The 25,891-nt window shown below is 51.2% G+C and overlaps 1 protein-coding gene across 3 annotated transcripts in view; it reads right to left on the bottom strand.

Moving 5' to 3' along the window:
• Acvr2b (activin A receptor type 2B) overlaps positions 1–25,495 on the bottom strand; it is a 30,122-nt gene extending 4,627 nt beyond the window's left edge. The window contains exons 1-5 of one of the 3 annotated variants that reach the window (XM_032911116.1): positions 24,993–25,495; positions 1,216–1,423; positions 800–909; positions 526–677; positions 310–453 (exon numbers count right to left, since the gene is read on the bottom strand). In XM_032911116.1, the coding sequence (XP_032767007.1) occupies positions 310–453; positions 526–677; positions 800–909; positions 1,216–1,423; positions 24,993–25,044 (666 nt within the window). In that variant the 5' untranslated portion in view covers positions 25,045–25,495. Of the gene's footprint in view, positions 1–309; positions 678–799; positions 910–1,215; positions 1,424–24,992 lie in introns of all 3 variants that reach the window. The other 2 variants (XM_032911117.1, XM_032911115.1) reach the window with 2 other exon arrangements.
• Positions 25,496–25,891: the final 396 nt, after the last annotated feature.

Here is a 25,891-nt window from a genome sequence, read left to right as displayed (position 1 = left end):
AAAAAAACCCCCAAAAAACAAAAAACAAAACAAAACAAAAAAAAAAAACCAACAATAAAGAAAATCATTCAGTGTCGATCTCAGCCTCCACACATAGGCCTTTGTGTACATAAAACATGCAAACTGCATACACACATGGAAGTAATGGCAAAACCCAGAACCAACGTGGGTCAAAGCCTGGCAGCGTCTGACCCTAATCCTGTGATGGACTCTCAGTTCTGATTCAGAATCCCGGCCTGCCCTATGGGGAAGAGACTCCAGCTTGGACCCCAGTGAGAGAAGATGGTCTGAAGACCCCCAAAAGCTCACCTGAAGTGGGAAGATCTTCACAGCCACAAAGTCGTTCATGAGCTGAGCCTTCCAGACACAGCCAAAGCGACCTCGAGCCTTGATCTCCAGCAACTGTAGCGGCTTCAGGCCCACCAGAGGGGATGGGGGAGGAGGCCCAGGGTCCTGGAAAAGCAAGAGCTTAAAGGAGTCTGCGCAGCCGTCCCTACCCCCGCCCCCACGCTGGCACTGTCTCACCTCATGGATGTCCACGTGGCCGTAGGGAGGCTTTCGATGTCGGTACATCCAGAAGGCCAGCAGGACGATGAGAGAGAGGCCTCCAATGGGCAGCAGCGAATAGGCCAGCACCGTGAGCAGGGTGGGGGCTGTCGGGGGTGGCTCGTACGTGACTGGGGGACACATGGAGCCCTGTGTCACACAGCCCGCCCACTCTAACACTCCAGTTGGCCCTGCAAACAATCCCCACTGGCTCCAGAGTGCCACTTAGCCCCTCTTCCCACAGGCCCCTCACCTTCTGGGCCTCCAGGCTCCGGCAAATGGGTGAAGCGCTCGTTGCAGAAGTTGCCTTCACAGCAGCAGAAATACACCTGGGGGTTCTCCTCAGTGGCCACACACTCCTGCCTGAAAACCCAGAGTCCCGGTTAAAAACTCCACAGCAGGGACAGCAAGACTCTCCCAGGCCCCTCCCCTCAGGCAAAGCAGCTTCTGAAACATCAGCAGGTAGGGTGAGCCCACTTTCCTTGAAGAGTGACCCAAGGCTGAGAGGGACAGGCAGGCACTGAAATGCTACCCGAGCTGAGGAGGGCAAACACCAGAACAGGGACTTGGGATCCAGGGCAGTGCCTTAGAAGATACCCCGAGATCAGTGGGTGGCGCATGCGCAGCTGGGCTACGGAGGCAGCAGCAGCGGAAATGTGCCCCGGTTACCTGTCGTAGCAATTGAAGTCATCTAGCCAGCAGCCCTTCTTCACCAGCTCGATGGTGCCCGAGCTGTTGCGCCACGAGGCATAGCAGTGCAGCCGCTTGTCCTGTTCCCCCTCGCAGCGCTCCAGGCCGCTCTGGTTGGTGCGTTCCAGCTCCCAGTTGGCGTTGTAGTAGATGCACTCCCGAGTCTCAGCTTCCCCTCGCCCGGAACCTGCGCCCCAAAAAGGAGAGAGGCTGAGCGCTGCCCAGTGACTTTTAACCAGTCCTGAAGATGCTGAAGGTGCCTGGAAAAGATGCCAACCCACCCCCCTTGCCACCCACACATCAACACCTCCTACGAAGACCAGGCTAGCGCTCCATTCCCTGCCCACACCAGCCTGTAGGCGGGGCCTTCCTGCGCGAATCTCGCCTGTGTTCACCAGGTGCTGCAGAAGAGCTACGCTTACAGGAAAAGGGTATGCTCCCAGGGTCACCAAGGGTTCTTTTTTCAGACAGAAGGGCTAAGCTGCGATCACAGATCAGCCTTCCAGCTGGGTTTAGCTGCACACCCACAGGTACGACCCACCCACTCTTACATATCTATCTTTTCCCAAAGAAGTTCCGTCCAGATGGCTGGACACAGCCATTGGAATGAACACTCGTCATGGCCTCGTCCACCCACTCCACCCTTCTCATCAACCCCACCAATAAGCTGCAATCCCCACCGCTTTGCCCACTAGGATCCCATGATGTATCCCGCTTTGGATCCTTCCAGTCCAGGCCTGACTCACACCAAGCCTGCCTGCAAGCTTTGCACCCCATGTGACATTCCACACCCCTCCCACACCACACCCAGGCCACTGCCAGCTGGAGACCCAGGGGCCTCCCATTTCCTCTCCTCGCTGGCCCCATTTCTTCACACTCTCACACCGCCTATTTATAGCATATGGCAAAATTCCAACCACAAGGCCACAGAGCCTTTTAATAGATGAAGGCCTCCCGCCCACAGCCCAGGAGCCAGGTCAGGAGTCTCCCCAACTGGCCCTGCCTCCTCACCCATCCCAACAGAGAGAACCCTACACAGCTACATTTCCATCAGTCCCCAAGACCACAGCCAGGGTAGCTAGGGATGGGGAGCCTACAGAAGGGGAAGGGTGGGAAAGGCTGGAGCATGAGAAACACACAGGCACGCGTACGTACACACACACACACACACACACACACACACACAGAGCACACGTGCGCACAGAGCACATATGCACGAATCCTGCATTGGTAGACTGGGGGGGGGGGAAGACCCGTCAAGTACCTACAGTTTATCTTACAATCCTTCACCGTAAGCACAGAGCATGATTCAGTGGTTACAAACATTTATGCTTTGGTTTAAAACAAATGGGTTTGATTACCAGCATCCACGTGGTGGCTCACAACCACCTGTAACTCTGGTTCCAGGGGTACTGCATACATACCATGCACATTCACATGCACATGCATGCAAAATACCAATACCCACCATAAGGTAAGTTTCCTTTGAATCCTTACTCCAGAGAACCAAACCAATTAAATTTTGCTATTTGGCCTCACTGTGTTTATGAGTCACTCAGACTGACACCCACTTGGCAGCCCATGCCACACCCAAGTTACTATAAAACACAGGAGAACCCTGAGTGGGCCACTTCACAAACGGCAGAACTAACTGAAGCAGAGGTTCAGGCTCTGTGCAAGTAGCACCCTGAAATTCCATGGTTCAGAGCCCTGGGCCTGCCCAGTGTAACCTCACCTGGTTCACCTGCTGACCCTCAACTTTTGACGTGGTGCATACTGCCAAATCCCTCTCCAAAACAGCTGACCCAGTTTCCCAGAGCAGCCCACCGAGCCACGCCCTCAGCCAAGCTCCCCTGGGAACACCTGCTCAGCCAGACTTCTACCCATGTCCTGCCCAGGTAGGTACCTTCTCCTTATGCTGTGGAAAGTCCACGCCCTTGAGAGCAAGGTGTGTTGCTGCATAATGACCGTCTCTGTTCACAGAGCCAGGCAGTGGTGCTGCACACCTTTAGTCCCAGCACTCCAGCCCTTGGGAGGCAGAGGCAGGTGGATCTCTGAGTTTGAGGCCAGCCTGGTCTACACAAAGAAACCCTGTCTGGGGGTTAGGGGAGTATGTCTATCAGGTGCTGACGCGCCTAGAACGTTTCTTGTGGTGTTTTCCCAATTTATCTTTTCCTTCCTACTTTCATTTTAAAGCTTTCTGCCCACTTTAACTTTCTACAATTCAATCTAATGCTTCCTTACAACCAGACATGAGTCCTAACACATTCATTATTAAATCTGTATTTTCTCTATTCTCTGTTGTTTTCTTTTCTTTCCTGCAGTTCTGTCTGTTGATCAAACACAGCACTCCATGCAAGTCAACCACATGCTCTACCACTGAGCAACATGAATCACCTTTTAAAACGTCCTACGTTGCCACCTGTGGCCTGGAAGCTCGGGGTTCCCTTCAATTCTGGCATTAGCTTGTGTATGAAGTGTACCTTAGACTGTACGTCTGTGTTAGTCAGCCTTCCCCTGGGTATATAAGCTACCTTTTTCAGGATTCATTTTGGCTCATCAGCTGAGGGGAGGAAGGAATTGGAGGGCAGGAATGTGAGGCCACCAGCAGCCATCTATGGGCAGGGGCAGGAGCTTGCGTACTGGGGCGCTGCAGGAAGCAGGCACAGGCTGGAAGGAGGGTGGAGCTATCAAACCTTAGGGCCACCAGCAGTGATCCACTTCTTCCAGCTAAGCCCTGACTCTCAGAAGGTTCCAGAACCTCTGAAAACATCCGCAACAGCAGAACAGTGTTCCGACACATGAGCCCACAGGGACACTTCACACACGAACCATAGCAAGGGCTCTTACTGTTTGGGGGTCCAAATGCTGCAAATGTTTAAGTTTTGCTTCTTTGCTTATTGTTTTAGGATACAATCTCCCTCTGTAGCCCTGGCCAGCCACAAACCTGTGATCCCCCTGTCTCAGCCTCCTTGGATTCCAGTTAAGTGTCATCACACCCAGGCTTCTCCTGGAAACTTAATCCCCAATTCGATGAGGTTGGACAGGTGGGGTTGGGGGTCTCCTAAGAGATGACTGGCTCGTGGGGACCCTTACTTCATGAAAGGGTTAATCACAGAGAGGGTTGGTCATCACAGGAGTTATGAACAGCACCCAGCCAACCCCTTCTACTGCAGGAAAGTACAGCACTGAGGTCTTCCCTAAACGTTAGCACCAAACTCATTTACAGCCTCCTCGACTGCTAATAAACCGTCCAGCGTGTGGTGTAACGATGGCGGTCTGTGTTCTCTCACAGCAGCAATGGACTAAAGTATCTGCACCCGCTGCTTTTCTCATCACTGTGGCCAAACACCTGACAACAGGTAACTTAAAGGAGAGGAAGGGTGTATTTGGGCTCACAGTCCATCACAGCAGGGAGACATGGTGACACAGAAAGCCAGTCCTCAGCTCACTGCGCTTCCCCCATCCCCCACCCACCTTGTAAGTTAGTCTAGCACCTGATTCAGGGTGGGTCGTCCCTCCTAGTCCAACCTCTCCGAAAATACCCTCAGATACACCCAAACCTGGACCTTGCTGACGGCCCAGGTCATTTCTTACCCGAGTCTAGCTAAGGGTGGAAACCCGCCACCCCCCGCCACCCCCTTTTCATATGGTCCTGCCACTTGGTAATTCCTTAAGCTCCCTTACAAAGCACTTTTCTTCCTTTTACTGTGTCTAATCTGGGTATCTCCTCTACTTAGTCTATTTTTACTTTAAGACAGGCTTCTCTCCGTAGCCCTGGCTGTCCTGGAACTCCCTATGTAGACCAAGCTGGCCTTGAACTCAGAGATCCTTCTGCCTCTGCCTGTCAAGAATAGTATCAGGCTTGCAAAGTATGCATGAAACCCAGGATCTGATGTCCAGCACCAAGAAAAAGGGAAAACACAAACACACACACACACACACACACACACACACACACACACAGGGGGGGGGGGGCGACACCATGTGTGCCAGGAACAGAACTCAGGTCCTCTGGAAGAGGTCCTGACCACTGGACCATCCCCACAAGCATCATCATCTTTTTTTTTTTCTTTGCACCTCAGATTGGAAAAGTTGTACTCATCATCCATGCATGACTCATACAACACCCGCAGATTGTAGTCATCATTGAACCCACATCACCCATCCATTCTCTAAAGTTGGCCATTAATTGAACAATTGATCACTAGTACTGTTGATAGGATAGCCATGAAGAAAAAAAGAAAGAAAGAAAAGGAAACCCTAACTACCAGATCCTTACCTTAAACTTTACAGGACCTTTTGCAATGACCACTATCTCTTTCATTGTACACTCTTAATTTGGAATAATTGTATTGAACGTTTTGTTTCTACACAGACCATATTAATCCTTTGACTAAAGATCCTCTTCCAAGATAAGAAACTGAGACGCAAGAGACATTAAACGCAAAAATATAAAGAAAATCCAACTGAAGAATATAGGAAAAACTCATACTGTCTCAATTCAAGCATCATCTTCTTAAATCAATTTTTATATTCTATTTTTTGGGTATCTCCGAATCCCCTTACTTTTTAAAATTTACTATCATCATCATCATTATTATTATTATTATTATTAATTTTGGTTTGTTTGTTTGTTTTGTTTCCGAGACAGGGTTTCTCTATGTAGCTCTCCCTGCCTATCCTGGAACTCGCTCTGTAGACCAGGCTGGCCTTTAACTCAGAGTCACCTGTGTCTGCCCCCAATACTGGGATTAAAGGCGTGCAAATTGTGTGTATGAGTGCAGGCGTGTACTAACAACTTTGGAATTTTGGTTTCTTTAAAAACAGAAATATTATAAAAATGTGTTTAGTTTTAGTCCCAGGTATGGCAATACGGGGCTGCTTTGGACCTTACACAGCAGCTGACTACGATGTGTCTGGCGCCCTAGCAGGGGCACGGTTTTGCCAGCTGCAGGTGGTTTCTACAATTGTGTGATGTTTGGATTCTTGAAACTTTTCAGAGGCTATATAAATGCTTTAGCTCAAGAAAAAAACCCTCTCCCCCTCCCTCCTCTATACTTCTTTCTCTCCTATGTGGTGATAGGAGGTGAAACAGGGGTGAGGGGAATAAAGGGTGGGAAAAGAGGAAACACAAAGTAGCAAAGGCCAGCTACCCAGGTGGGGACAGGTGAGGGCCAGAGGCATTGGACCCCGCCCCGCCCCGCCCCGCCCCGCCCCCTCCCCATCACAGGTGATCATGAGCTGCTAGGATCTGATCTCTGGACCTCCACAGGAACGGTGTGCACTCTTAGCCAGCTCTTTCCAGCACCCTCCTTTTCTAATTTTAAAATTTACTACCTCTGTCTGTTTGTTTCTGATGACTTTCACTTGGGCAGATTTTTCTTCCTCACAGTTTGAATTTTAGACATTGAGCTTATGTCCAGATGGGGCCTTTTCTGTGCAAATGCCACCTTCCAAGGGGAGGGGGGGCACCATTTTTGCTTCTGCCAAACCCCATGCCGATTGGAACACCTTTACTTTCTGGTTTAGCGTTTCCCAGAACAGGATAACATGAACATCTAGCTTCCAGGTCATGCCTGCAGTTACAGTCTGAGGGAACTGCATCTGCCCCCACTCCCCTCCCCTTTCCTCTTGGCCGAGACAATTATCCAGTCCTCTGCCAGCCCCAGGCTACACTGCTGCCCTCACTAAAGATGCCAAGGGAGCCTTGGGGCAGGAGGACCCTAACCTCACTTCCACACCTACTCAATCCACCTGCAACTCTCAGTTAAGGCAATGGGCAAGACTGCAGGAACAAGCAAGACGTGTGTGTGTGTGTGTGTGTGTGTGTGTGTGTGTGTGTGTGTGTGTGTGTAAGAGTATAGACGTCCTGTGTGCAGGTCCCACGGAGCCTGGCAGGAGCCGGCGGCAGACGCCCTGGAGGTAGAGGTACAGGAGCTTGAGAGCCACCAGATGTGGGTGCTGGGGACAGAACTCGGGTTCTCTGGAAGCCCCGGGTGCTCCACTGGACCACGCCTGCAGCCCAGGATGGGCACTGTGACTGGTGCAGGCACGTGCCTCTGTGCCCTCACACTGGGCCTCCCGTTCCTGCACACGCAGCCATCTGGCTCCACTGTGAGGACGCTCACTATACTCTTAGCATTCCATGGGGGCCTTTTAGCTCACTCTTCCTCTGTAAATGCCACAGGCAGTCCAAGAGCACTTTCCAAAGTGTCAGGAGGAAGCCAAGACATCTCATGTCACCTCCTGACCAGACATCATAAACAAGTCCGACACCACCGTTCCACAGTACAGGGCCCAGCCCCATGATTCCTGAAGAACACCAGAGAGCGTCCTTCCAGGTGAATGCCAAGGGTTATAAGCATGTCCTCTACAGAGGGAAGTTTCCTAAAGCAGAAGCCTCAAGGAATAAAAGAACCCACAGAAAGGAAGACTCGGAGCTGCAGAGCAGACGGAGAAGCGGGAACTGACCACGCAGAGCCCTCAACTGGCCGTGGACAAAGCCAGGCGGCATGATTCCCACCACAGAACGAAGCATCCAAGACTTGGCACGGTATGATGCCAGCTGTCACTGTGAGAATGGTGTAAAAAGGCAGAAAGCGGACTCGTTAGCGCAGTTGGGCCTCGGATGCTCTCACGACTTGAAGCTGCAGGTCGCCTTGCCCAAACCCACAGGCGGAGCCAAGCTGATTCCTAGAGGCATAAAACAGAACTGGGCAGACAGGAGCAGGCCAGCTCAGGCCTGAGTCACACTAGAACTGAAGGACGAGGGGCATCCCAAACACAGGCCCTCGGCACTCTCCTATCTGCGGCTTCCAGGACCAGCCTCTCCACACACAGACCAGAAGACCCTCCTCAGCAGAACCTAACTGACTCCCAAGACTGCCTAACCAAGTCTCCCAGCCTGGCCAGCTCCACCCACTGGCTCAGAGCTGTCAATCAGCACTCAAGCCTGTCCTTAACATAAAAGGCTAAAGAGCAGCGAGGGACACCAGGGGAAGATGGTGGGACAGCAACAGTTTATAGCCCCAGAGCAAAAGCAAAGCCCAATAAACACATGAGAAGTAGGGCAGTTAGCCGTGTGTGTGTGTGTGTGTGTGTGTGTGTGTGTGTGTGTGTGCGCACGTGTGCACACGTGTGCGCATACACAGATATCTAGTAAGAAAGAAATGGCACCTACAATGCTACAATGGATAAGCTGACTGACCTTTGACCTTCCAACAACCAGTACTTACTTGCAAGTCAGACTACCGTTGAGGCGATGCCTTCCACTCACAAGCCCAAGAATGGCAAAGGCAGAGGAGAGAAAAACAAAATTACCTACAGGGCTGGAGAGGTGGCTCAGTGGTTAGAGCGTTGGCTTGCTCTTGCAAAGGACCCAGGTTCTATTCCAGCACCTGCATGATTACTAACAACCATCTGTAACTCCAGTTCCAGTTCCGGGGGATACGAACAACCTTTACAGGCCCCAGACATGCACATGTACATGCAGGCAAAGCACTCATAAACATAAAATAATAAAATTAATAAATCCTAAAAAAAAAAAAATCCCTCCATCTGCTCTTTACCAGAATATACTAGCATCTGGTTGTGATGGTGCAGGCCTTTAATCCCAGCACTAGGGAGACAGGCAATTGGATCTCTAGTTCTAGGCCAGCCTGTTTTACATGGCAAGTTCCAGGGCAAGCAGAGCTACAAAGACAGACCCTGTCTCTAAATAAATATATAAACAAATAAATGGTACTAAAGGGAGGGCTCTGACTTTAAGAGCTTGTTCTGATCTTAGAAAGAACTCACACACAGACTCACACATGCGTGCACGCATGCACATGCGCACGCACACACATGATTCAAAATAATGTCCTGGAGGGTAGATGCCACCAAAATAAAACCAGGAGTAAAACAGAAAACAAAAACATCAAGTTCCAAACAGAGACACAACTGATAGGTATATTCTGGGGGGGGAGGGGGGGTGATCACGAAAAATTCAGAATGACAAAGCCAGGCCAGGATGGATGCCAGCAAACCACTGAACCCTCTAGCTGACCCTAGAACTAACTACCCAGGAAGGGGACAGACTCCATACAGTCAAACAAGTCCCAAAGACCTGGGCAGGTATTTCGGCAGCTGCTCACCACAGAAAAATCCAGTCAGCAGAATTACCTGCCATTACAAACGGCGGAGGCACCAGGAAAACAGGGGGAGAGCACAATCTAGACTGTCCTAGCTGTCATTCACAATATTCTGACAAAGCCAGCAAACTTGTAAAGTCAGGTTATCATCGACCCTCCAAAGAGGAAGCACAACGAATGCGAATGCAGAGGGCGGGACGTTGGAATTACCAGAGTTTAAACTAACGCAAGTGAAAGCAGAGAGGCAGCTACATCTGGGGCTGGGGGATAATGCAGCTCAGCGGAGAGAGAAGAGCCCGGTCCGGGTCTGTAAATCTTCACTCTCCTTAGCTACATGATGCCTTCAACCAGAGATGCTGTTGTCTATGGCCTGTTCCAGGTGCCTTCAGCAAAGAGATTGGCCCTGATGAGCAGAAGAGGGAGACCCCGTATCTACTTTCTACCCAGCTTCCTGACATCTCTTCAGGGCCACAGTGTACACCAATGCAAGGGTCCTCTACACAGGAACCGAAAGAGCCTGGATTCTAAGCTTTCCCTTCCTTCTATCTGTGCTTCAAACACTGACTCATGTCTGGGGATGCTTCCGGATCACTCCCTCCCACCGTGCGGCGGCTTGCCAACCTCCACGGTGAGCTGAGCGCATGGCATGGCCGGCTTTCCTCTCCGGGTCCCCTCAGTCGCTGAGATTTACAGCTGCATTCCCTCAGACTACGGTAAAACTGCCTTAGGGCTTTAAAATGGAATGGAGGGAGGAGAGACAGGAAGACAGAGCCCACCGGTTTATACAAAAGAGCCCAGAAATTGTTACGGACGGGCGCGCGGGAACAGAGACCTCAGGACAAACCCCCAACATAGTAGCTTCCAGCTGAGCTAACATAACCTGCGCCTTCACTCCCAGCACAGGGCCAGGCAGGCAAATCTCTGGGAGTCCCGGCCAGCTAGGGCTACATACCTATCTGAACAATAACAAAGCGACTTCCACTGCAAAAATATAACCCAAAGGAAAACAGAACTCACTTTCAACCATCACACATACTCCAAAATGTTACGGACTCAACTATGACCACAACATACATCCACAGGTTAGAATATAAGTCTTCAGTGTGTTTATATTTAGACAGGTGAAGAGCCCGACCTGGTGGTGCCTGCCATTAATCCCAGCAGAGGCAGGTGGATCACTGTGAGTTAGAGGCCAGCCTGGTCTTGAGATACTGTCCCAAACAACAGCAACAAAACAGATACGGTGATGGAGGAGTCATGGGGAAGCTCTGAGTGTGTACAGAGAAAAGGCCGGCCATGGTGGCAGCCAGCCTCTGTAAGCCAAGAGGAGGGAGGTCTCTTCTCTACCAAGCCTGTCAGCATCTTACTCTTGAATGACTCTGCAGTGCTATGTGATTTTCCATTAAGTCTACAGTGCAGACAAAGGCACATATAGTGTTTGTCACCAGGATGATGTGGAAGAGCCAACTGGGGCATTGTGCAAACTAGAGACGCTGCCACAAGTCCAGTGTCATTGAAACCCATGAGCAGGGCCTGGCGAGTGGGCTTAAATGGGGACACCTGAATCAAGACACCAAAGAGGAGCTGGGCTTTGGAAATCACACCACCCCAAACTGCCTTCCCTACTTTTACAGGCAATCATGGCAGAGGGCTGTATAAAAGAACAGGACGCACACAGAAACTCCAGAGGTCCTCTGCCATGAGATCTTTATTAAAACTGTAATGCAATCAGAATTCTGCCACACCAACATTTTGTTAATGCACTGTGCCTCCAAGTGCTGCTTCCTAGAGTTCTTCAGTCACCCTCCCTCGGCAGTTGTCACAGTCCATAAAGAGGATAAAGGTAACACCCAGAATGGTAATTGGTGCATGCGAGCGAACGAACACACACACACACACACACACACACACACACACACACACACACGGACCCCCACACCCCAGACAGACCACTGCCATGTCCCTCCTTAGCCCTGACACAGAATGGGAAGCAGGCTGGTGCTGGCACCTTCGCCAGATGTGGCTTCTTCATCCTCCATAGCAAGCACTTTATGAGGTTGAGGCTGAAGTCCAGACCTCCAGAAACCCACACTCTGAGATCAACCACCACACCACACGGCTTCTGCACCTATTTGCAACTACCTGTCACTTTCACTGCCTATTAAAATGCAAACTACGCACATCTTGTGTTCCCAGAGTTATTCTTGTCACCAATCTACACAAATGATATACAGTCAGAAAGCCCACCGACATGGGGTCAATAAAGCCCAGCCTATCTCTGCATCTGAGAACTTTTCATGACTATTATAAAGAGTGAAACCGGCATGGTGGCCACACCTTTAATCCCAGCACTTGGGAGACAGAGGCAAGAGACTCACCCCAAATCTGAGGCCAGCATGAGCTACACAGTAAGTTCAAGGTCAGACTAGGCTATAGTAAGACTTTGTCTGAAAAGTCAATCAATCAACTGATCGATCCACCGTGATCTAATTCCTGCCCTAAAAAAAAAAAAAAAAAGCAAAAGACAAAAACCAAAAAGATCTTAGTAGATATGTGTATTAGAAAGCTTGCCTACATGGATCTGAGTTTAAAAGGCATCTTGCTGACAGTGAACAAGATGAACACACACACAAACCATTCAAAGGTGTGAATATTGGCATATAAAATATAACAAGCAAAACCAGTTTATGCTGCTGGATCAAGAAAGTAGCTAGTTGGGCTGGAGAGGTGGCTCAGTGGTTAAGAGCACTGACTGCTCTTCCAGAGGTCCTGAGTTCAATTCCCAGCAACCACATGGTGGCTCACAGCCATCTGTAATGGGATCCGATGCCCTCTTCTGGTGTGTATGAAGACAGCTGTAGTTACCCTTCCAGATGGATGCAGCAACCAACGTGGGCTGAGATGGCTGCAGAGCACACTTAGCATTCACCAGACCCTGACTGTGGTCCTAAGAGCCAGTGAGACAGGAGGGGAGTCTGGGGAGACTCGATCCGGATGCTGACTGTACAGGTGCACTGGGTTTTCGGAAACATCAAGATCTCACTCATAATTACACTTCCCATCTTTAGAAAAAGGTTTTATATCATTATTTTGTGTATCATTCTTTTTGCCTGAACCTATGTCTGTGTTACCACGTATGTGCCTGGTACCCATAAAGGTCAGACGAGAGCACTGAATCCCCTGGGACTGGAGTTACAGATGACTGGGAGGCACCCTGTGGGTGCTGGTACTCCTGTCTGGGTCCTTAACCACTGAGCCTTGTGCATGGGAAGCGCTTTCTACACCCACTCCACACACACATACACACACACACACACACACACACACACACACACACACACACACACACACGAGGCTATGCTTCGCTCATCATCAGACTTCTGTATGCGTCTTATGCCTACGACCAGACCAGAGTGACAATTTTGGAATTTTGGTTTCAATAAAAACACAGAAATAATAAGACTGTTTTTGTTTTAATCCCACGTGTGGCGATAGGGGGCTGCTTCAGACTTTGCCTCGCGCTCTGGCAGAGGCGTGGTTTTGCCAGCTGTAGATAATTTCTGACTAGGTGACGTTGGAATTCTGGGAACTTTTCAGAGCATATATAAATGCTAGAGCCCCGAGAGGCAGGGTGCTGTTTGCTGGTCGTTCAGGGATGCTGACTGTAACTTGTTGGTAGCCATGCCCAAAGAAGAAATGAAATTAATTAGATTCAGGGTCTCTCTCTCCCCTCTACCCTTTCTCTCCATGTCCTTTCTAGTGATAGGGGGTAAAAGCAGAGATATAAAGTGGGGGGGAAAGAACCCACAGAGTAGCACAGACTGGCAACAAGTGGCACCCGAATGTGGGGATCAAAAGTTAAGGTTAAAAATGGGAAATTTGGGTAGGGCTGCGCTTGTGGGGGAACGCTGACCTTGCCTCTGCCCCGCACACACTCAGATCAGTTCCTACTATACGGTGCCCGCAGCAGTACCAGCTACCCTGCTCCTAGGCCCTCCTTGATGCCCTGACTCCTGAGTGTCCACCGAAACATGGAGAACCAAAATGAACCTCCAGGCCTTTCCCAGGGCAGTGCGTCCCTGCAGATTGCTCCCCAGTTGCTGAATATCATGTTACTGCAGACCTTGCAGCACTTGGGCAACATCTGACAGTTCTGGGCCCTCTGCTGCATCAGCTATCAACCCTGAACCAGCATCTACGAGGATTCCCTGGCTGTGGGCTTCATTCTGGGCAATGTGGGGGTGGGAGGAGGCGGGGGACGGGGAGTCCTTGGGGACTCACACCAATAAAGCTTTGTTACCAGCCCTCTTCTCTAAAACCGACCCCTAGTCTACCTTGACCCCAGTTACTGGCCCCATTCCTACCCCAAACCTAGGTTCTTATTAAAATAAGGTTTGTGTTTTCTACTTTTTAAAAATGGGAAATTTGATTTCAAATGGCCATAGAGGAAACCGCAGGGAAGTAAGGAATGGATATTTCCTTTTCAAGAGGCCAGCAAAAAGTTTACTATGGCCTCTACTGCTGGGATATCACTTACTTTGCTCCCAGAAGGGATTTTTCTGTTTTCTTTTTTCCCTTCTTCAAATATTCTGTTTCAAAAAAAGGTTGGAAGAATGGCCGAGCAGTTGGAAAAATTGCAGGTGGAAATGGAGGGGCCTGGGTAACAAATGGCTGAAGTGGGGAAGGAGAGGGGAGTCTCGCTACTCGATTTTCTGAACCAGTTGCAGCTTTAGTGCTGCAAAGTTGGAGATAGAAGCTCTTGAGAGGCAAGGAGCGCCAGAAGAGAGACACAAGCTCAGTCCCAGAGACTGAGCAAGAGACCAGGAGTTTCCCACAGGAAGAAAGAGGAAAAGAAACTGGCAGAGGGCAGCCAGGTCAGAGAAAAGCTGAAAAGTCAGGACGATCCGATGACAGTGCCAGAGTGGGAGGAGGGGTGGCCCAGGGTTCCACCATCACCATCAGCTTTCTCTGTAGTCAGTGTACTCCTGCTAATGATGTGGGGCAAGGTTAGGATGTGACAGGATGGTGTCCTACAGATTCGATCTAGGGCTTTGTAAAGAGGCTGTGATTTCATATGGGATGCACTCTCCTTATGTGAAACAAATTCTAAGTAACTGGACTACTCAAAATGCTTCAAATACAGAACAGAGAAATAGAGGGGAATGGATATTGTAAAAGACCGTTGCGGTCCCCAGCTCCAAAAAAAAAGAAAAGAGAAAAAAAAAAAAAGACCAGTTGCTAGGTGAAGGGCAAGAACAGATTCAATCTGATGAAGTAACTATAGGAAATGTTGCTTCCTGGCCTTAAGCTTGGGACAAGGTTGAGGCCAGGGGGGAAAAAATATCCACTTCATTTAACAAAAATTACACAAGGCACTGGAGAAGCCATTGCTGGCTGTTTTTTTGTTTCTTTGTGTGTTTGTTTGTTTGTTTTTAAACAAAGATTAGTTTTGGTTGTAAATAAAGCTGTATCAGACCCTGACCAAGGCAGGTGTTTGTGGAAACCTTGGCATTTGGAACTTTGAATATTGGACATAAAAATGTTATCGAACCATTAAAGGTGTGAGCAGCACCTGAAGATGAGTGGATAAGGGATATATGCTAATAGTTCTAATAGGTACCATGCTAATATCATAGGCCAAACTAGAACTAGAGTTCTCCAATATCAAAGTGCCAGGTGTTTCAATTTCCAGAAATGCATTCATAAGCAAAGAGACTTTGACGAAGCAGCTAAAGGTCTCAGAACTCAAAATGCCCAGTGCTTTAATTGTGGGAAATATGATTGTCCGCAACAAAATTGTGAACAGGGGCTGGAGGGATGGCTCAGGGGTTAAGAGCACCGGCTGCTCTTCCAGAGGTCCCGAGTTCAATTCCCAGCAACCACATGGTGGCTCACAACCATCTGTAATGGGATCTGCTTTCTTCTGGTGTGTCTGAAGACAGCTACAGTGTACTCATGTATATAAATAAATCTTTAAAAAAAGAGGTAACCATCTTACTGTATCCCCCAAAATTTAATGTTATAAAAAAAGCCACTGGATATGGTCCCTTGCCCTCGGGGATTGTAGGAAGGACCGTGGGAAGGAGTTGACCGACTTCCCAAAATTTTTACATCCAAAAATTATACATGAAGATTTCACGGGAGAAATTAAAATTATGGCCTATACAAAAGGAGAGATGCGGTTTAACCCAGGTGCCAGGGTTGCTCAGATGCTACTGTCTCAAAGGCAGAGCTGCTCCAGGAGAAAGAGCAGGAGAGGTCTCCTGAAAACCTTGGGCCGCTGACCCGAAAAGCTCTTAAGCTTACTGAAAATGTCTGTTGATAATTTCCCAACACACACAGCACAATTAATGGCTTAGACAGAAGGGGGAAGACATAGTGACAGCTTTGGAATTCTGGTTTCTTTAAAAACACAGAAATACAGTAAGAATGTGTTATCGTGGGGTTGGGGATTTGGCTCAGTGGCAGAGCGCTTGCCTAGCAAGCGCAAGGCTCTGGGTTCGATCCCCAGCTCCAAAAAAAAAAAAAAAAAAAAAAAAAAAATAGAAAAGAATGTGTTATCGTTTTAATCCCCGGTGTCGGGATATGGGGCTGTTTCCGATGTCTGCAGCAGCTGACTATGATTTGCCTCGCGCTCTAGCAGAGGTGCGTTTTTGCCGGCTGCAGATAGTTTCTGCAATTGCGCGATATCTGGACTTCTGGGAACTTTACAGAGGGTATATAAATAAACCCTAGGGTCCCAAGAGGCAGGGTCAGTGGTTGTTGGTCATTGTGGTGGGGGGAGGGGAGTTTAATTGTACTTTGTTATGCTCAAAGGAGAAACAAAAGGAAGGAATCAGATTTAGGGATCTCTATCTCTTGTATCCTTTCTCTTCTATCTAGTGACAGGGTATGAAACTGGGAAAAGGGGTTGGGGCAGGGGGAAATAAAGGGTGGGAAAGAGGCACCCGCAAAGTAGCAAAATCCAGCTACATACGACAGTGGTACCAGTAGGGGCTAAACAAGAAAGGCTAAGGTAAAGGTTTCGTGGGTAAAAGCACACGCCGCCAAGCCTGGAACCTGTGTTTGATCCTGGGCACTCATAAGATGGGAAGAACGAGCCAACTCCCACAGGCTGTCCTCTGACCTCCACACGCATGCCACGGCACTGACAAACACACACACTACACATCTTAAAAATGTAAATAAATGGGGTTGGGGATTTAGCTCAGTGGTAGAGCGCTTGCCTAGCAAGCGCAAGGCCCTGGGTTCGGTCCCCAGCTCCGAAAAAAAGAAAAAAAAATGTAAATAAATAAATAAATGAATAAAAACTATCATCATCGTCATCATATTACCTAAGTATTACCTATAGTTGCCCTATTGGGAGAAGAATGCCTGAAAGAATATGTACCAACCACAAAAGACTTAGCTGAGAGAGATGAGGACATAGTTCAACTGGGAGAGCATTTGCCTGGCACTCACGAAGCCCTAGGCTTCATCCCCAGCACTACAGAAACTGTATGTGGTGAGGCACACCTGTATCGCCGGCACTCGGGAAGTGCGGGTTGGAGGACCCTAGTTCAACACCAGCACGGTTGGTTGGTTGGTTAGTTGGTTGGTTGGTTCAAGGAGAGACTGGACTACATGAGATCTTATCTCAAAAAGGTATGGTGCAGGAGGGTGATGGCTCGGTAGGTAAGAGTGGTGAGCCTCTCTTGCAGGGGACCTGGGCTCCGTTCCCAGCAGCCACATTAAGCAGCTCACGACCACCTGTAGTTCCAATTAAAGGGGACCTGACATCCTGTCTGGCCTCTGTGGGCAATGCTTGTACATGGTGCACGAGAATTTACAAGGGTATGTGTGTGCACACACACAAACATACATACATATATAAAAATAAATCACTTCTTAAGGAGGAGAGCTTACTCAGGAGATTCCACTATTTTTTTTTTTTTTTTTTTTAGGATTTACTTATTCTATATGAGTACACCATAGCTGTCTTCAGACACACTAGAAGAGGGCATCAGATCCCATTACAAATGGTGTGAGCCACCATGTGGTTGCTGGGGTTTGAACTCAGGACCTCTGGAAGAGCAGTCAGTGCTCTTAACCGCTGAGCTATCTCCCCAGCCTGACACTATGCTTTTGTTTTCTGTTGTTTGTTTTTGACACGGCCTCCACAGCCCAGGTTGACCATTAAACTCCTCATCCTCCTGCCCCTCCTGCCCCTCCTGCCTCTCCTGCCCCTCCTGCCTCTCCTGCCTCTCCCATGAACGGAAGTCACAGGCACGCACTACCACACCCAACTTGAGACCCTGGTTGTACCTACAGCTAAATTTCTGCCACTGAATATATGTGTGTTACTTAAACAGCTATAAATTTAATAAAAGTTAAAAAGAGTTTAAAAAAAAATAGGACTCAGGTAACCTCTGCTCCCCAACAGAGGTTAACTAGGAGACCCCTGGGTAAAAGGTTTTTGTGCAAAGGTTTTCAGCTTAGAGGAAACAAACCTAGACCTTCCCTCAGGCAGGGGTCACTCACCTTTCTCAACTAACCTTGTGTCCTTGTAGTCTTTAAATCACTTGGTAGATGAACCTTGGCCCACATGTTCTGTACAGAGAAGTTAGATCTCCCAAGGGGCCTGGGCCATAGACTAGACTCCTACTGAACCCCACTTCAAATTCACATACAAAGGAAATCCTCCCCAATATCCAAAATGTTTCCCAACCCCTGACTGCCAGCCTAGGGCTCTCAGAACTCAGAAGCTCCTGAATCAATGGGCAGGTAACAGTGCGGTTGGAGGTAGAAGGTGAGGAGAGTTGGCATGAAGGCGGACACAGACAGCATGGTCTCCACACCCAGAAACACTCTGGACCACTGCAGGACCAGAAGAAAAAAACACCGTGGCATGACAGCTCCCAAGTCAGCCGCCTGCTTCCTTTCACTGGCCCAGGCAGGTCTGGAGGGCAGTCAGGCACCCCTCCTTCCACTCAGATGGACAGACAACAGCTGGTCTGCTCACATCCTCCCAAATACTCAGCCACAAACACGAGGGAAAAGGCTCCTGCACCTTCCAGCCAAGGGCTTGAGTTTCCAACAGCCTTCCTTTTCCTCCCCAGAACTAATTTTAGCCTCCTTAGTTCTCAGAGGTAGAACCGAAATAGTCTGCCTAGGAACACGTTTACCAACAAGAGCATTGGCTTTGCCTCACAAAAGTCCTCAGCTGTAGCCCGGAAACTAGTCAGGGAGAAGCAGCCCCATTGTCCAGCAGGCCAGGCCCCCTCCAGAACATTCCCCAGGGAGGAGGGCCACAGACCTGCCCGGTGGACCAGGCTTTCTCTCCAGCATCACGTGTCCATGAATTAAAACACCAGACCGAGCTGCCAGGCCCCGAGAGGGTCTGGAGAAAACGGCACATGTGTGTGCACAGCATGATGGGATAGAGCGGGACTATCCAAGGCCAGAAGCCAGGACTAGTCCCATGCCAGGAGGAGGCACCCTTGATCCTTGGAACATCCCAGTGGGTCTGATCTGTGGATTTCCAATCCCTACCGTTGTCAGAAGTATCCTGCCAACCTTAAGGACCAACTTGAAGAAGACCAGAGGATCTCCCAACCCTTAAAACCTGGGCACCCAGAAGCACCACCCGCAGGCCCGCCTGCAAGGAGCAACCACATCAGCACCTCAGGGCCTAGGGCTCATTTGTAAGTCTGATCCTCAATGAGACAAAAAAAGAAAAGAAAAAGCACAGAATAAGGGGTGTCTGGCCCAGAGCAAAAACCTGGTGATGACATGGGAGGAAGGGCCAGACCCACGAATTCTAGGAAAGCAACCACACTGTCACAGGGGTTGGGGTGTGTGTGAGGTGAGGGTTGTGTGTACAGAAGAGGTGGGGGTGTGGGGGTTGGATGCAGAAGAGGTGGAAAGAAGCCTAGGAAATCTCACCTCAGCAACACTTCGCAGGGCATGCGGAGAACTCAGAATGGTTGTCACAAGGCTTGTTCCACCCTGATGCCCTACCAGTGAGCAGCTCCACGCTGTTGTACTGAGTGGGGTCAGGAAGAAATGCCCCCCAACAACTCCGCATAAAAAGAACTCAGGGAGCTGCCAGCCTACGAGGCTAGCAAACAGGCCTCTGTGGCAGCCGGCTGTGTCTGTCACAGGCTACAGCAATACAGCCTTCTTAGGCAAGGCTTTCCCACCACATACCTCCCAAGCCCTGTGGGAAGAGACAGACCCATACCTTTGGGGTGAGGCTGCCCCCCTGCCCTGGCGTCCTGGCCCCGAGGCTCCAGGGCAGGCCCCCTGGGAGGAAAGGGCATGCCAGGATCCTGCTATGACACCGAGGTTTGGCCGACGGGTACAGCCTGGGCTCACCCAGATCCCAGGTGAGCAGAGAGGGGGTGTCAGGCAGGCAGAGCCCCAACAACAGGCACTTCCTGACATTCTGTGGGAGGGAGAGGCAGAAGTGCCAGCCTCAAGGCAAAGGCCAGAGCAGGTGGGCGGGTGCCCAGCCACCCACAACGAGCCACCTCCCTGAAACCCGAACCACTTCTGGGAAAACTCAAGGACGCCAGGATTCTCCTCCGTGGCAGCTGGTCCGCTGGACCATTGATTCTGAACCAAACACACACTCCAACAGGTTCAGAGAAGCAGGAGTTATCTACACTTTGAAGGAGAACCCAGCTCCCTACCCTACCCTGTCTCCAGACGGAGAAAGATGGATGGACATCTCCCACAACCGTCTACCCCAGTAAAGGCTGAATGTTCTAGACCACGCTCTCATCCTACCTGAGTATGGTTTTGGCCCTACCCTCAGAGATGCCAAGAGTCACTCCCACTCACCATGGTCTGAGAAGAGATAACGGCATCTGCAGTGTGCAGGCCTGCCGCTATACTGCCACAAACATTCCTCCCAGCAGACAGAAGCCATAGGTATAAAATACCAATGCTGTCAAGGTAGAGAAACCCTGTTCTAGAAAGGCCCGTGCAGCCAGGACTCTGACCCAGGGCTGTCTATCCAGACTGTCACCCAGACTGTGGTCTGGGGACATGACTCAGCTGGTAAGTATGTGCCACACAAGCATAAGGACCAGAGTTCAAACACCAGCACCCCCACCAAAAGCCACACAGGATGGTGAGCATCTGCAACCCTTGCTTTAAGGGTAAACTCCAGGGACAGAGACCCTGCCTCAAAAATGAAGTTGGGGCCAGCAAGATGTCTCAGCAGTAAAGCCTTGCCTGCAACCAAGCCTGAGAACCCGAGTCTGACTCCTCAGGACCTGCTGTGGAGAGAGCCAACGTCCACAAGTTGTCCGCTGACCTCCACGAACACAGCGAGCTGTGGCACACGCCCACGAGCTAAAGCAAAATGCTTTTAAAAGGAAGAAAAAACAAGGCGGAAGAAATTGTGAAAGACATATGATGATGCTCTCTAGCCTGAACATGCACCCACATACATGTACAAGTATACACACACACAGGCACTCACATGCACAGGTATACACATACACAGGCACTCAGGCACTCAGATGCACAGATACACACACAAACACACACACAGGTACTCGCATGCACAGGTACACACACACACACACACACATACATGCACACAGGTACTCGCATGCACAGGTACACACGTGCACACACACACACACATGAATGGGGAGGAGGTAAGACTGAAAACATGACTGGTCCTGAATGATCCAGATTTGCTCTTCTCCCTCAACCCACTGGATCCCAGGCCATGGTAATAGGTTAGGACCTGACCTGCTGTGGATCCCATGCGCACTCCTGACCTCTCAGGTAGAAGGGCTAAATACATAGGCACTCAGAGAGCCGGCTTCCTGGATGGGGAGGAAACCATGGAAACGGAGTGATGGGCAGAATCACAAGTAGCAGAAGAAAAGGCAAGGACATGTCCACGGACCAAACAGGCTAAGGAATATGTCCAGAGACTACGGAGTATGTCCAACACACACAACCTCCCAGGGACAACAGAATACCCCAAGGGGAGGGCTGACTGCAAGGTAGTTGGGATTTTACAGAGCCCACCAAAGATGTGCAACACTGCAACACTACAACACTACGTATGTATGTATACACACACACATACACACACACACACAAATGCACACGCTTGCGCACAAGCCCTGATTTACATTTTCTTGAGCTCTGATTTCTTAGATTCTCAGAGCATTAGGACAAGTGACCATGGGGCTTCCTCTGTGCTCCTAGCAAAAAATAAATAAAAAAAAAAAAAAAAAAAAAAGGCCTTAGGTAACTGCTAGGACAAGTCCAGAGACTTGGAGAATTCTGGGTGCCAGGAAGAGCAGCATAGGGGTACACTTCAAAAGCCTGCCTAAGCAGGGCACCCAAAGGGTTCTGGGTCTCAAGTCTTCACTCCGTAGAGTCTCGGAGGACGGCAAGAATCACATCTGCTCTGTAAGAGCCCTGAGAGTGGAGGAGGGGTTCCTACTCCTCCCAGAGGGTATGCCCACCTGACAGGCAGGCACCTGACCAGCAGACAGGACAGAGAGCAGAGGACATTTGGGAGGGAATTCCACAACTCTGTAGCCCTTGGCCTTGGCCTCTCCCACTAAAATGGACCAGAAGATTAAAGGCCATTCATACGCACCTCCAACCAGAGAAAACAGACAGGAAACATCCTGGTGTCAGTGGTCAGCCTATGAGAACACCACTGGGCAGTAAGGACCTGTTGAGACCATTCTTAGCACAGAGCTCTCTGCTCTGAACCCCAAAGACTGAGGCAGATGGCAGAGGACAGAGTGCCTGGTGTCCACTGCAACACAAGGCCAAATGCCAGCCTCCCAAGGACATACTGGGCCAACCTCAGATCTAGAAAGACATCCAGACATATCTGCGGGCTACTGCATCAGTCTGGCCTGTCTTTCTCAGCCAGTGCTGTCCGTTACGGAGAACTTCAAGTGTGCAGAGTTGGAACTGAGGTGTTCTGTGAAGGGTTAAGACGCCGACCACAGTTGAAGACAGTTAAAATTCTTTTCATGCCTCAACCAGGGCAAGGCAGCGGTGTTTAATGAGGGTGCTTGGAAGGCAGAGGCAGGAAGAGCTCTAGGAGCTCCATGCCAGCCTGGTCTACAGAGCGCGAGTTCCAGAACAGCCATGGTTACACAGAAAAATCCTGTCTTGGAAAATTTTCCCCCTTTATCATCAATTATAGCGATAGATGTTGAAATGACCAATCTTCATGTTAACTTAATTCTACTTAACGATGACAGAGCCAGCCGGCCTCTGACCGCCAATAACAACACAAAGGTCTTTGGAAGTGAGTGAAGAGAAGGAGTAAAAGTTGGATTAGATCTGTACTATAGGACTGGCTCTCTTAAGACTCCCTGGTCTTGCTTCTAGAACCATGTTAAAATAAGCGCTGCTGATTCCCTAAATATATATGGCTATTTTAACTGTAATTAACTATGTCTGGGTACCACATACACACCTGGTGCTCTCCAAGGCCAGAAAGCATGGGACCCTCCTGGAAGTCGAGTTCCAGGTTGACTATGACTATGTAGGGGTTAGACTAGAACCTGGGTCCCATGCAAGAGCAGCAAGCACTCTTAAGCACTGAGCTGTCTCTCCAGCCCCAACATTGCTGTTTGAACCACCCAGTCCTGTGGTATTAAAGCAGCCAGAATACACTAAAGACACAGCTATTTCTTTTACTAACATGACTATTGGGGATTTTTAAGTTGAATATATCTGCCGAGCCCATGTTCCCGTCAGCAGCACCAGTATACAGATCTCTTCTTTTTTACCACAGAGCTAAGCAATTCTGAGTATCAAGCCAGAAACATGAAGATCTCTGAAGCCAGAGGCACAGGAAGGCCAGCTCTACCCCCCAACCCTTCAAAGTTCTCTTCTAGTTCCTCAAAAGAGAAAGCAGCTGCCACCACAGCACAGGTGTGGCTTCCCTGAGGGCAGAACCACAGGTTGAGTCAGAACCCAAGCCTCCATATTCTCCCCCCTAAGAGTGCAGCATAAGTGTAGACACAGTACCAGGGATCCACTCTCACCGCGCCCCAAATGGGAGGTGACTGGTGAGGTCCAACTGGGACAAACTGGAGCTGTGATACACAGCTTTCTAGTCCGAGGCTACTGTCCAGAGAAAATGCTTTCAACAAACCTAAACTTGAAAGAGACAAGGCACACGTCCAGGAGTAGAGATCAGGCAGTCAAGAGACGTCTACAGAGCCGCTGTGTACCCTTGGATCAGCCTGCTCTTGCCCTCCCCAGAACAGGCCACTGTTTCCATCGCTTCCAGGCCCCCGTTCTTGGGGAGAAAAGTCTCAAGAACAACACTTCGGGGAGTGGCAGAAAGAAACAAAATGTTCACCCTGAGCACCACTTTGCCTCTACCACTCCAGGGCAGCACTGAAACTCCTTCCCAACAGTGGGCTCGGGTAGCAAAGAAGTGCTCTCTGCCCTCTGGTTCCTGCACTCATGCTCCACCGCTCCAGGCTCCTGCGAAAACTCTCAGGTCGGAATTAAACTAACACTCACTACCTTGTAATAGAAGGGAGAAGACCGAAAGTGAGGATCCCAGTGAGGGGGTGCAATGGCCATCTGGGATACCCACCCCCGCGGCTGCAAGGGGGATCCCAGCCCTTCCCTAGCACTCCGGGCCCCGCCCCTCGCGGGTTTCCCAGACTCCGCGCTGCTGCCACCTCGGGCGGCAGGGGACCCGAGCTGCATGTGTAATGGGGGTTGGGAACAAAGACGCGCAGGACCCAGAGCCCCGGCCACCGGGCACCAGCCGTCCCAATCTCCAAGATCTTTTCTCTGGAGTCTCAATGCCCGACTGTCCACGTTTCCTGGAACTGCCAAACCCGCCCCGAAGCTCATACAAAGTTGAGCATGCTTTAGCACCATCGGGACAGAGAAATCAGTGCCTGGGCTTTGGGGGAGAAAGCGCTTTCCCAGTACAACTTAGTGCGTACACACCCACAGGTCCTAGTCCCAAGCAGACGCGCACCAGCTATCCATAGCCCGCAGCCGCCAGCGGGCTCAGCGCAGGTCACTCACGCCCGCCACGTGCCGGCCGGAGCGATCTGAGACCTGTTGGTTCGCCTCTTCAACCATTCTCCACTCCCAGTTGCCCAAAACAAAAGCGGTCCCACGAGGGCGCATCTGCGGCCCGCTGCAAGGAAAGCGGGCGCAGGTAGGAGCCACTCGCATGAGGTTCGCGACGCGGAGTGGCGGGACGGGGTGCAGAGGACTCCAGGCGGGCTGTGAAAAGCCGTCCGCTTCGCTTTGCGACACCTCTGACTCTCAGAAGCAAGTAACCCCAACCCAGCCTCCCCCGATTAGATGCCCGCCTCGCTTGGCCGCCTTCCCCACGCTCAGGTTTCCCTGGGGTCCGCGCGCCCGCGGAACCTGAACCCCGACCCTGACGCTCCAGGTTCCCCCATCACCTAGCACTTCAGCGAGCCAGAATCGCGCAGAGGAACGGCACCGGCGAGCTCGCCTCTACGATCGCGAGCAGAGCGCCCCGCGCGACCCCGATCCCAGGCAGGTGGCGCGGCGCCGAGGCCGCGGGGCCGCCCTTTGTTGGTAAACACCGCGCGCCCCAGGTCCCCGCACCCCCACGACGCGCCAGGTCCTTACCGGCGCACAGCGATCCCCAGAGAAGGGCGAGGGCCGCCCAGGGCGCCGTCATGTTCCGCGGCGCCGCCCCGCGGACACCCGGAGCCCGCGGGCAGGCCGCGCTGCGCTCCCGGGGCGCGCAGGGCCCGGCGGCGGCTGCGCTCTGCTTCCCGCTCCTTCTCTGGGTCTCGCTTCCAGGCGCGCGCGCTTCTGCGCTACGGTTCCCAGGCAGCGTGCGGGGATAGGGGCTCAGGGCCGCTGCGGGCGGCGCACAGTGCGGCCCGGGCTATGGGGCGACGCGGGAGCCGGGGGGCGGCGGCGGGGCGGGCCAGGGCGCGCCCGGAAGCGGGCATGGCGCAACGGGGCTGGGCCCGGGCCCCGGGCGCAGGGGCCGAGTCCGGAGGGGCCATGAACGGGGGGGGGTGGGGGAGGGGAGCTGAACCGAGTCCAAAATGGCTCCTGAGCGGTGGCCACGGAGCCGAGCCAGCGGGGAAACCCGGATGTTGGATACAAAGAGGCGGGCGAGCTGGGCGGGGAGGGGGAGGGGAGGCGGGCCCTCCGGCCGCGTGGTCCGCGCCCCCCTTGGGGGCGGGGCCGGAGAGGAACAACAACACCGAGGCTCCGCCCCCAGCCCGCGCCCTCTGGAGACAGCGCTCAGGCAGCACCAGCCTCTAGGGCTAGGCGGGGCGCGCTCCCGGAGCTGGTGGGATTGGACTGCCCACAACTTGGCTGTTGCCTGCCCGGTGCTATGGAGCCCCCGCTACGGGATGCACGCTCCTCTGAGACCCCTGAGTGAGTGGGTAGCTCCTGGACCCCATAACCTAGGACCTCTGTCCTCCAGCTCCCATCTATGGACTAAGTAATTGGCAGAAAAAACGCTGAAGTCTGAATTGACAGCAGTTCCCCATGTCGCACAGACA

The sequence above is a fragment of the Rattus rattus genome, chromosome 8 (genome assembly GCF_011064425.1).
Source record: "Rattus rattus isolate New Zealand chromosome 8, Rrattus_CSIRO_v1, whole genome shotgun sequence".
Lineage (NCBI taxonomy): Eukaryota > Metazoa > Chordata > Mammalia > Rodentia > Muridae > Rattus > Rattus rattus.
The sequence above is the reverse complement of the archived record's forward strand: the minus strand, read 5'-3'. Positions and strand labels throughout refer to the sequence as shown.